We start from the raw sequence: 12,742 nt of genomic DNA on the forward strand, positions 1-12,742 counted from the left end.
ATCTTTTATCCAAATGATAGTTCCTATTCCTGGAATAATGCTAAACTAAGAACCTAAAAATATCTGCAATAATAGCAGAGTAGGTTTAGACTTGGAGTCCCTGGCCTTTGACAGAATGGATCAAAAGACTTGAAAACACTTGTTAATCTTCTGGTCAATTTCTCTTTGTGGGCTCTTGTCTCATGAGGATACGTGCAAGATATATGTTGAACACATAAGACATACGTCCAAGAATTTTGTCGTTGTGCTATTTACAATAGAAAAAAGCTGGAAACAATCTAAATGTTCAACAATATAGGATTGGCTATATAAATTATGGTATATTCTGGAAAAAGAATTTTATAGTTTCATTAAAAATGATGTTGAAATTCATCTGTTGACATGGAATTCTTGTCAAGCATAGAATAAATTATGAGCAATATGATCTAATTTTTGTAAAAAATCTGCAGGCATAGAATTCTATCTATATATAAATATAAAAGGGTCTGAGAGTATGTATGGATTATGGGAGTTTATGTCATTTCTTTTGGTTTTGTCTATATTTTATGAGCTTTTTGTTGCTGTTGTTTTGGTAATAAGTATGCATTATTTTTGTAATGAGTAAAAATAACAATAAAAAAACTTTGTAGGAAAAAAAATATGAGATTCTGAGAAAAATTGGCAAGGGAGTTTTTTGCTCCAGGCTAATGTCCCCCCAAAAACCCCTTCATGATATATTCAAATAAATATCTTTTAAATGCCTACAAGGAAGCAGGTATCATGCGTCTTGGTATTTTTTTTCCCCTTGAAACTGGGCTGGCCAATGGTCTAACTACATGCTTCATAAACCCTGGACTTGGGCCTCATGTGCCAGACTTCAACAAATGCAGATGCAATTCACAGCTCAATCCACAAGGTGGGTTAAGGAAAGCGTGGTCTGTGGACACAGCAAAGCAGCACGGCAGGTCACAGAAGTCCAAGTAGTATGGGGGGCACTTATAGGAGAATGAAAGGAGTTGAATCTGGAAAGATTGGTAAGAATCAGAACACAGAGGGATCCAGTGTTAAGAAGATAAGTTTAAATTCTATCCTGAAGGCAGTGGGGAGCCATGGATGGATACTGAGCGGGAGGATGACACAGCAGGTCTGGATTTTAGAAAACAAACATCTTACCTTATGTACATCTCTTCCCGATTGTTATCTTTGTAGAAATTCTAGGTAGTGAAGGAAAAACAGTGATGAGTGTTTTTCTTTGCAGAGCGGCAGGGGTAGAAGGTGTAGTGAAAGAGAAGCAAGGAAGATTGCTGTTTACTACCGGGGGCCCTGAGATGGGAGCACAAATTTTACTTTCTTGAATGCATCAAACACCCTTCTTAAGAGATTCTGCCTTGAAAGTCAAGTCCCTTGTCCTTAGACTGTAAAGGGACAGAAGGGGTACCTCAAACATCATATATTAGGGGTGAAGTTGAGCTATTTGCTGTATTGAAAGGGGGGCTGTCAGGATTGAGGCAGTCCACTTTGACAGAGTCTACAACAAAAGGCAGCCCAGCTTGACGCTGACAAGCTCAGACCTAGTATTCAGAGCTGGTTGGACTCACGGTAACAGCAGTAATCAGAGTAATAGGAATAGTAATGGATCCCAGGGAGAATAATGGATAATAACTCCTGTTGGTACAGCAGTATGAGGAGTTATGATGAGACTCCACAGGCAAAAACACTTAAACTTGGCAATAGCTAGGAAGCCTGACTCAAGCTTGGGAGTCATTTAGACTAGTAGTAGTCCTGGGCTCCACCACCAGAGATCCTAATCTCATGCATTTGTAAATGAGTCCTTAACTCCAAGCCAAGAGGTCGTGGTCTGACCCATGAGCCATACATTGAGAAGACCCTGGTTTAACCCAATGTACACCAGAGGCTCAGAAAGGGGGAGGTGATGTGTTCCAGGTGTTCCAGGGTACACAGTTAGTGGGCGGCAGAGCCACACTAGACCTCAGCCCCCCTGACACCCTCTCCCTGTCCTCCTTCCTGATGCAATGTTTACACCACACCAAAAGCTAGCAGGGTCTAATTGCTTGTGGATCTGCCTGTCCCAAACTCTCTCCCTGGTCAGTCTGACTGTTGAAGGTCATTTTCTTCAACTAACTTCTGCCTCTCCATAGAGAGAAATTGCTAAACTCCTGGAAAACCCCTCTTCCTGCTCTTTATGTAAATTGGACCTGGTGGAGTTATTAACAGTGAATTCCTTTCTGCTGTAATCAGGATTTTTAAACTCCCCTTAGCATTTCAGAAAATCAATGGCAATATCTAGGCTATTAAAAAGGGAGTCCACCTGGGGTAAACAGAAGCCACACAAAGGAAGTATAGGACAGGATTTATATTTCTGGAGCATTGAGCATGGCAGGGGGCATTGATATGATGGATGCCACATGGTCTTTTGGCCAACTTCATTCATTTAAACCACTTTAGGGTGGGCTGACATGATGGTGTGAAGTGCTGGGGCTGCTACAACCTGTCTCATGACTGTATGGCAGGATATACGAAGGGAGACTTTTCAGGAGTTGGCCCTTGGCAGGTCATGTGGTGTAGGGGTTAAGGGACTGCACTTGAGATTAGCTGCTCTGGTTAGCCTGGCCTATACTAATTTGCTGTAAATTCTGGTTATTAGATTACTCCATTCCATAAGAGAAGGAAACTAATACGTAGTAAGCATTTAAACATGCCCCTGGACTGCATAACCTAAGAAATAGGTACTATTATTTTCTCTATAGAACAGATAAACCAACTAAACCTTCAGAAAACTTCCTTGACTTGTCTGTTCTATTAATTATCAGAGGTAGGATAAGAACCTATGCACTATGTAATTCCAAATCTCATACTCTTAACCACTTTCTACTGCCACTTCCCTTCCATATGATGTGTTAAGTGCTAAAGAAAACACTCGTTCCCATTTGATCTATGAGGAAACTGAGCATGGAGTGGTGAAGTTATTGGCCTCAAGACACAGAGCTAGCAGGTGGCAGAGTAGGGATTCAATCCCACTTTTGTCTGGTTTGTGAGGCCCTTAGCACTGCCTCCCTATCAAAAGCATAGTGAAACCCCAAACCAGGCCTGCCCCCAAGACTCTGGTCTGGTGGGACTTTGGGGCGAGGTGGCCAACCCCACACACCAGCAGATTCACGGTGCAGCTCATGCGGTTGTCTTTGCTCTCGTCCGTCATCACACCCCGGTAATCGAGCAGCTTCTCCAGGAGGCCTTTCACCAGGTTCACAAAGTTTTCCACTGACTTGAAAATAGTTGGGTGCTCTGCAGCACACTCCATCAGGCTGTGGGCAGAGATGGGAGGGCAGTGAGCTCATGGCCAGAGTAGAAAGAGTGTGTTGATGGGGGAGGGGAGCAAATAAACCAGTGATCCCAAGTTCTCCTGGTTCATGTGTTGGCCCATTTTGTTCATTTGTTCAATCACATATTCATTTATACACTTATTTATCCATATAGTTTAGCAAGTATTTAATGTTTCCCCCACCATCAGAATGGGAAAAAACAAAAGTGTCCAGTGTGGGCAGTGGTGTGGGGAAATGGTTACTTGTATGCGTCCACATTATGAGGAAATCAGTACAACCTTTTGAGTAGCAATTTTCACAATATCTATCAAAATTGTAAATGACATACCCTCTGACCCAACAATTCTACTTCAGGGAATCTATTCGACAGAAATATTCCCAGAAGCATGCAAGGATTTATACTTACAAATTGTGTCTACAGTGAAATAGTTGAAACCATCTTAAATGCCCATCAAGAGGCAAATGGTTAATAAATTAAAGCATATTTACAAAGTGTCATTCTATGAAGACATTAAAAAGTATGAAACATCAATATGCTTTGACACAAAAAGCTCTATAAAATATACAGATCAGTGAGAAATGTTAAGTCTCAGAACAATATTTGTTTTTTATTTAACCAACTTATATAGAATCTATCATGTCCCAGGCATTGTTCCAAATGTCTCACAAATCATAACTCATTTAATCTCCCATCATTGTCTTATGAGATGGGATCTTTGCAGATGAGGAAACTAAGACACAGTGAGGCCAACTAACTCGTCCAAGGTCACACAGTTGTTAAATATCAACATTCTGGCTCCAGCATTTGTGGACAGAGGTGTATGTCCCCATCATGTATCTCTGTGTGCTTATAAATGTGACAAATATGTCAGGAAGGATAAACACCAAGCTCTTAATGGTGGTTGCTTCCAACAAGGGGTCTAGGTAGGAGGACAGAGGAGAAAGTATTCATTTTTAAAATTTAAATGTGCATATGTTATTTGAAAAATTTACATTTGTTGTAATATTAGTATTCTAAATTAAAAAAAAAACAAAAATAAAAACGGTGACATTCCTTAAGCATCTATTAGTTGCTAGGCACTGTGATAGGCATTGTGTAGAGTGGGGATGGGGAGAAAGATAAAATAAGAGATATTTTTAAAAAATCATGTCTACTTTCAGGAGGTCCACAGGCTAGGCAAGGGGAGACAGATGGATTAAAATTTTGATTAATGACTACTTTTTATTAATTACTTATTCTGCACCAGACACTGTACTGATCACTTTTTCTTATTTCTTTTCTTTTTCTATTTTTTTTTCTCATCACTTTTTCTTAAGAAATCATCACGATAATTCTGACTGGTAAAAATTATTCCCTTCATTTTGGAGATGAGGGAATCAAGGCTCAGAAAGGTTAAATGACCTTCCCAAATCACTCTGGTAGTAGCGGTGACCTTGGGAATCAAGCCAAATACTTCCCTATTTTCCCACAGAGAAACATTGTGGTGTGTTCTCAGGCATCTTGAGTAGACAAGCATTACCCAGGCTGCTATTTGTTTCTGGCTACTTTCCCCGTGGCGGCTTAGGTCCCAAGAGCTCCTAGGAGGGAAAGGTGAGAAAGGCAAGGACTTTGGAGGGTCATTTCCTCCCAGAAGCCAAACCAGGCTGCAAGGAGGCGACATCTCAAACTGTGGCTGTGATCAGACAAATCCATCTTCTCCGTGGGAGAAGCACCTGTTCCCTGGCTCTCGATGAGAGATGCAAATTGCCCTGTGATTTAGGCCTGTCTGGCTCAGTCACAGCTGTGCCTGACTCCTTCTGGGACAGTCACTTGCAGCCCTGTTTCCCAAGCTAATGACAATGCGACAAATCTTTGTCCAGCATTTGGAGTGTGATTCCTAATAGCCTCCCAGGCAGCTCAGACCCAGAAGGTATCTCATGGCCTGAGTGCAGCCAGACTAGTGGTTCTCAGTCCCAACTACATGTCAGAGTCAGCAGGGGAGCATTTTATAAAGCTCAATGCCCACCCTAAAATCAATGACTTTGTATCTCTGGGAGTGAGAACCAGGTAGAAGTATTTCATTTTTAAAGTTCTCTAGATGATTCCAAAATGTAGCCAACATTAAGAACAACTCGTTTAGTCCAGTGCTTTGCAAAGATCAATGTACATGGGAATAACCTGGGGAATAATAGATTCTGTTAATAGATTCTGGTTCAGTAGATCTGGGGCTAGGGCCCGAGATTCTGCATTTCTAAAAAGCTCCTGGATGAAGCTAGTGCTATTGGTCCTTTGTGAAGCATGGGTTCAGAAGAACACAGTCTTCGCTTTCTTAGTTTCACTATTGCTTAGGCATAGGGTAAGAAAGCTGCTCATATGGTCTAGGATTGGTGAGATGGATTGGCAGATTGTTTGGCAATTACCCAGCTGTTCACCATCCTCCACCATCCACCATCCATCCATCCATCCATCCATCCACTCAACAGATTTTGTTCTAGGAACTAGGGATTCAGAAACCATTAAGACACTGACTTCCAGGAAATCGCAGTGTAGCAGGGGAGGCAGATACAGAAATAAAAACTAACCATAGTATATAATACTACCATTTATTGAGTACTTCCTGTGTTCCAGATGCTGCACAAGCCCATTTTATTGGTTATCTTGTTTAATACTTACAAAATTTCCTTGAGTTGGGCATTATTAACATCATCAATTTATAGAGGAGGCATGAGGCCCATGCGTCCTGCCAAGGTCACCCAGCTGTTCCTCTCTTTTGAATCCACAATAGAGGACAAGTACAATGAGAAAGGGTCCTGGGAATCTCCAGGTGAGTAATTCCTCACTCAATGGAAGGAGAGGTGGCAGCCACTCCCTGTCTCTGCTCCTGCCTAGAGGGACCTGGAGGGAGTTCACACTGCCCTGGAATTGATTTGCATTCAGTGTGGGAGGCCTTCAGAGGGAGGAGCCCAGGCCCACTCTCTATCAGTGCTGATGGAACTGGGTTTTCACTCATTGCTTTAAAAATGATGTATGCGGTACCACATATGACAGGTCCTCTTTCAGGTATTGAACTGGCCTGGGTGGGATCTTGGCCCCAGAACACACATTCTCTGTCCCCTTCAACTTTTCAGCTTCCTTGCCATTTCTAGAAAAATTCTCAGGCAGATGGAATACAGCAGGATAGAGTGTCTAATTATTCCATTCAATGTGGGACCTTCACATGAAGACAGTTATGGACAAATGGGAGTGGGCTATGAGGACAGTTCTGAGGGTAGGGAGGAGTGGGATGTTGTGTAAGATTATATAGCTTGTGGACTGCACAAGAGCCCATAAAGGCTGAAATTCAGCCCCACTCCATGCCCTAAGCCTTGTGCCCTAATGCAGGGCTACAGCTGCCACAGGGAAGGAAGCCCTGCTCTATTCACAGAGGCACCATCATATTCCTAAGCCATGTACCCACAGGACTGTGTTTGCCCAGAGCAGACCCTACATACCAGTGGAAGCCCTGAATGAAGGGCTGAGAAGAAGGGCTGGAGGAACTGAGGATGACTAGCCTGGGGAAGATATGACAGGTAGGCTCATGGCTTCAAATACCACATCAGTATCTACCTGGAGAATAGTAATAATAATAGCTAATATTTTCAGACTACTTACTAGTTATCAGAAATTGTACTAAGTACTTTTCATGACTTCTATTGCATAATCTCAACAAAAACTCTAAGAGCTGGGTAGTATTTTTATCCCCAGTTTGCAGATAAGGAAACTGAGGCTCAGAAAGTTCAAAGGAAAAAGCAAGGACCCAGCCCTTGGTACTAATGGGCCCTTGACTCCTCTGGTTGGGTTTGATTAGTTTCGTAGAAATCATTCACACCTCTATCTCAGGAGCAAAAATAATGAGCTGCTTTTAATTTCCTCAACCTCTAAGGATTCCTTTTATAAATAATCACTCAGGAAGGATTTGAAAATCCTGCTGATCATCTGAAGACTGCCACAGAGCCCCATCCGCTTATAAAAATGGAAATTGCCTGCACTGTAAATGGTTTCGCTTATGGTCAATATTTAGATTTTCCTTTTTAGAACTTTAAAATAAACATTGACTCAGGCAAAATGTCACTTTTTCCCCTGGACGGTCAGTCTCGATACCCACCTGAGGGGCAGACAGTGGGTTTCTCCTTCCAGCTGAGCTACCTTTGCAATCCATGTGTTTAGTGAGGGCTGTGCAGAGCGACAGTAGGGGGGCAGGGCCTGCCGAGATAGTGCTGCTGGGAATCTGCTCTGCCTACGGAGCAGGGCAAGGAGGGTCACTGTGAGGGTTAGAGCAAGGCCTTTAGTTTTGCTTTCGTTGCTGAAGTTAAATATTCAAAAAGGATCGGGAAAAGAATCCAAAATAAGAGTTATATCAAAGAATCACGCAAATCAGAGAATATACAACTAGGAAGAAATTTGGGGTGTCTGAGTTACTTTCCTAAACCCTGGATGAAGTCCTTCTGGTGGAAAGGGGACAATTGACATGGAGACAGAAACTGGGAGTCAGGTGTCTGAGCAAAGTATATTTACCAAGATTTTACCTGCTATATGCCAGATGATTTATAGTTATTCAGTCTTTAAAATAACCACAGGCTTATTATTCCCATTTTACATATGGAGATACTGAGGCTAAAGATGTTGATTGGCCTAAAGTTATACAGATGCTAGGTGGTGGGATCAGGGTTAAAAACCAATGTCTTTCTCCAAATATATATAATTGGTCAATATGCACATGAAAAAATGCTCACGATCATTAGCCATCAAGAAAACACAAATCAAAATGGCAATGATATCACTTTCACAGCAGCTAGGATGGCTCTAATTAGTAAGACAGATATTAACGAGTGTTGGGGAGAACATGGAGAAACTGGAACTCTCATACAGAGCTGGAAGGAATGTAAGTGGTCCAGTATTTTGGAAAACAGTCTCATGGTTCCTCAAAAGGCCAATGAGAGTTACCAAATGACCCAGCAATTCCACTCCTAGGTTTATACCCAAGAGAACTGTAAGCATATGTCCACACAAAAGCTTACACACGAATGCTCATAGCATCCTCATTCCTTATAGTGAAAAAGTAGAAACAGCCTAAATGTCCATTAATAGGCAAGTGAATAAACAAAATGGGTGTGTCTAAACAGTGAAATATCAGTCAGCCACAAAAACAAATGAAGCGTTGCTGCCTGCTACAGCATGGATGACCCTTGGAAACACGTTATAAATAAGAAGCCAGGAACCGAGGACAATATATTGATTCCATTTATATGAAATGTGCAGAATAGACAAATCCACAGGGATGAGGGAGGGTGATGGCTAAAGGACATGGGGTTTCTCTTGGGAGAGAACAAACACGTTCTAAAACTGATTGTGGTTTCGATTGTACAGCTCTGCAAATATACTAAAAGCCACTGAGTTGTGCACTTTTAGTGGGCCGTATAGTATATAAATTATATCTCAGTAAGATGTTAAAACAAAACAGTGTCCTGACTAAGTGCTGACCGCTGTGCACTGCCTCACTCAGGCCTGGGCCCCAAGGTCAGGCAGAGCTGGTTCGGGTCCCAGCCTGTCCAACCAACTAGCGTGTTCTAGTTTCCTCGGACAAGACCCTCCCGAGGGGCTCAGGGGCCAGCTCTGTGACGTGGGATCAGAGAGTAGATGCAGCTAAATGAGGCAGTGCACAGAGAGCATGTGGCACGCACCATGTGCTGTATGAGCTCTACATGCGTTGGTCATGATCAACATCTGTCTAAGATTAAAAGAGAAAAAAAGAAAAACTAGCAAGAATTATTCCACAGCAAAGAGGTAACAAAAGCGAACAGTTTGGTGGATTGTTTTCCTCTTCCTAATACAGAAAAGTTTCTTTTTATCTGCCCCATTCCATGAATATCAAAGAAACAACCACTCTAGAGAGATATTTGAGGTTTCTTTCAAAAGTGGAGTTTCTCCAATACCAGGAGCCACCAGATAGATCTCCAGGGGAGGATAGAGCCTCCAAAGGCCCTGAGGTTCTGAGCCCTCCAGCCTCCAGCTGACCCCCCGGCTCCTCCCGCGCACGGGGCGCTGAACTTACATCGACTCCAGCAGCTGCATGTACTGCTCGTCCCCTCGGCCCCCTTCCACCTCATGGTCCAGCTTGAGGATGATTTCATTTTCAAACTGAAAAAATATGAGATGGAAATCAATAATAACAACGTTAGGAGGCTGAATGTTGAAATTAGTCAATTTGCTATTTTAAGCAAAGCTTTAGGGAACGCCTGTCATTTCTCAGGGTCAGTGTCAGGAACAACGGGGAGTGCACATGGATCAGGATACTATGCCTGCCTTTGGGGAGTTCCCAGAGCACAGGGAAGAAAAGTAGATGGTAAGCTCTGGAGAGAGAAAGAGGGAGAGAGGACAGAGAGAGAAAGAGAGTGAGCAAAGGGAAATGGCATTTCAAGCGGAGGGCACAGTGTGTGCAAAGACATGGAGGTATGTGACAGAGCCATGCATCTTCAGGGAATGGCACGTTGTTATGGACAGCTATCATTTCTGCCTGTCTGCCATGCCTTTCTCCATACTTTGGTGATCACACTGGCCCTAGTCTCTGTCTCTGGGATGGAGGTGAGCTGACCATGCCTTCTTAGCTCCAGGTATGGGCACAATACCCAGGCCTAGCTCTTAATCAGTATCTTTCATCATCTAGACACTAAGATTAATAAAGGCTCAGGCCAAGCCAGTGAGACTCAGAGGCTTTGCTGGAACCCCTAGCAAGGAGCCCGCCTGCTCCACATGAAGATGGAAGGCTGTAAGCCTGAGACTGCTGGAGACAAGCACAATGAAAAAGCCTGCCTGGGAATGACACCGATACGGAGGAAAGCGGTAAGGGGGAGATGGAGAAACACTGAGCCCCTGAGCCGACCCATACTTGTCGTATTTGTATGAGCTGATGCCTCAGAAAGTAAGGACTGGGGACAACTGTAACGGTCAGAGATCAGACTAGGTAAGTGACTTGAAAGTCCCAAATCTTGTTACAATGAAGCCGGAGAGTGTTCTATCACCCTACTTTCACCATCAAGAAGCATCTCACCCACTTCAGTTCATGGCTTTTTCAATATTTTAAAGGGCCATGCTGGGTTCCTTTTCACGGCTATAACCTAAAATGGTTTGTACTGTTTTAATAACATGCCCTGATGAGTCCATCCATATCATGAAGTACACTTCTCAACTTTACCATTAAATAAGAAACTGCCACCTGGAGAAGGGAAGGAGGCCCTTGGCAAAGGTTACCAAGGTCAAGGCAGTCTTTGGGTGGGTACTCCACTCCAGCTCCTCACCCAACCTCTCTACCTCCAGTCCTTAAAATAGCTCCATGAGGTCTGAAGGTCATATTTAAGGAAGCTCCCCCCCCCCTTTTTTTAAGAGAGAGAGAACATACACAAGTGGGGGGGGGCAAGGGAGAGGGAGAGAGAGAGAATCTCAAGCAGCCTCCACACCCAGCATGGAGCCTGACATGGGGCTTGATATCATGACCCTGAGACCATGACTGAGCAGAAATCAAGAGTTGGATGCTTAATCAACCAAGCCACTCAGTGCCCCAAGGAGGATCACTTTTAAATGTCAAAATGCATAAAAAGCAGCCAGCGCGGACTGGCTCCACTTCAGTGTCATGTATTATTACCCATGAGGAAGTAGAGGCTCAGGGAATTTAAGTGGCTTGTCTAAAGTCTCAGATGAATGGCAGAGACCTTTTGGCAGGCTCTTTTTAGTGCACAAAGGATCAAGCCCAGTCTAGTTGGTTGGAGTCTTCTAGTGATGAAAGGCAGGGGCTGGAGTCACTCTTCCTTCAGCTCACATCTGTGGCGCCATTGTTCCCTCACTTTTGTGTGCTAAGGGCCAAAGGAAAGGACCAGAAGCCTGTGCTGATACAACAGAAATAAGAAAATTTCCTGTGAGTTTCCACAGTTGGGGAAGATTTATGGAAGGAGATACACAAAACCTGGAAGGTGGTTAGGGTTATGAAAAACATAAAAAGAAGGGCATTCTAGGTAGGAGGCATGGAGGGAGCAAAGGGTTGAGGTAAGAATGTAGAGAAAAATGAGGAAAACAGTTCAGCAGGAACAGAGTTCAAGAAAGAGAGAAAGGAAAAAAAAAGTTGTAATGGAGACCTACTAGATACGGGCCAATCTGACAAGGGTCTGGGCTTCCAGTCTGCACGTGAATCACCGACCTTATATGATGCATTGTACTAAGCATCTCGTGGGCATCAAATATCATCCAGAGTCAAGGGCTGGGGCTATGTTGATTAGAGATGTCTACTGAGCAAGGCTAGGGTGGGAAGAAATACAGCTGAAGGACTACAAGCATGGGCTCTGATGTCAGACTGGCAGTCTTGACATGTCTGCTCCATTCCCTCCACCATCTTGGGAAAGCTAGTAGGTCTTTCTAATCCTGTTTCAGAGTTTATATCAGGGGTCAGCAAACATTTTCAGTAAAGGGCCAGATTGTAAATATTTTAGGCTTTGCAGGTTGGATACAACTATTCAGTTCTGCTACTGTAACACAAAATCAACCATAGAGAATACATAGACAAATCATCATGGCTGCATTTCAATAAAACTTTATTTACAAAAACAGGTAGCAGGACAGATTTGGCCCATCACTATAATAGTAGTACCTACTGCATGGGGTAGTTAGGAGGGCTGGAGGAGATTTTACATACAAAGCACCAGGGGAGAGCATAAACTCAGGTATGCATCAGGTTTGCTCACCTGTTTATGATTATTGCTAATATTATTGCTATTACTGCTGAATGTTACTGGAAAGCAGCTCTGGGGGAGAAATAACAGCATTTTTTCTTGTCTGAGTTGTTCAATGGTAAATGTTGGCATGATTCCTCCTCATGTGATGAACTTGCCTTTAGAGCAGAGAATTGCATGGGGTAAATAAGCACTTGTCATAGGGTCACAAAAGAGCCTGCAGGGAAGGAAATTACAGGGTGCCAGGGGTTGTGCAGAGCTGGATGTTGCCATGCCATGCTTGAGCCCTCCGGGGCAGGTTGGAGAGTGAGGGTTTCAGTCAGGCACGTCCCAAAGCAGACTGTGGCCCATTTTGTTCCCCAGCAGGTGCCGTGCTCAGGAGTGTCTATGACCACAGCTTTTGGCATCCAAGAGACTTAGTTTGAGTCTTGCTTTGACTTTTTCCCCCACCATGTGACTTTGGACAAGTTAATAAGCTTTCTGGGGCTCAATTTTCTCATCTATTACATGGAGATTTAAAACAGCACCTACTTAGAGTGGTGCTGGGAGGAGTTAATGGGAAAACACGTGAAAGGCTTAGCATGGTGCTTGGCACATAGTAAATGCTCAATAATTGTTAGCAATTATCATCATGACATTGTTGACACTGTCATTGTCAATAGCATCATAATCTCACTTAATCTTTA

At 43.2% G+C, this 12,742-nt stretch overlaps 1 protein-coding gene across 5 annotated transcripts in view; it reads right to left on the minus strand.

The window, feature by feature from the left end:
* The window catches only part of DOCK2 (dedicator of cytokinesis 2), a 407,128-nt gene that overhangs the window by 37,957 nt on the left and 356,429 nt on the right, over positions 1 to 12,742 (minus strand). For all 5 annotated transcript variants that reach the window (XM_040630309.1, XM_040630312.1, XM_040630308.1 and 2 more), the window contains 3 exons: positions 9,392 to 9,477; positions 3,146 to 3,302; positions 1,153 to 1,193 (listed from right to left, as the gene is read on the minus strand). In XM_040630309.1, the coding sequence (XP_040486243.1) occupies positions 1,153 to 1,193; positions 3,146 to 3,302; positions 9,392 to 9,477 (284 nt within the window). The remainder of the gene's footprint in view (positions 1 to 1,152; positions 1,194 to 3,145; positions 3,303 to 9,391; positions 9,478 to 12,742) is intronic.

The sequence above is a fragment of the Ursus maritimus genome, unplaced genomic scaffold (genome assembly GCF_017311325.1).
Source record: "Ursus maritimus isolate PB19 unplaced genomic scaffold, ASM1731132v1 scaffold_15, whole genome shotgun sequence".
In the NCBI taxonomy this organism is placed as follows: domain Eukaryota; kingdom Metazoa; phylum Chordata; class Mammalia; order Carnivora; family Ursidae; genus Ursus; species Ursus maritimus.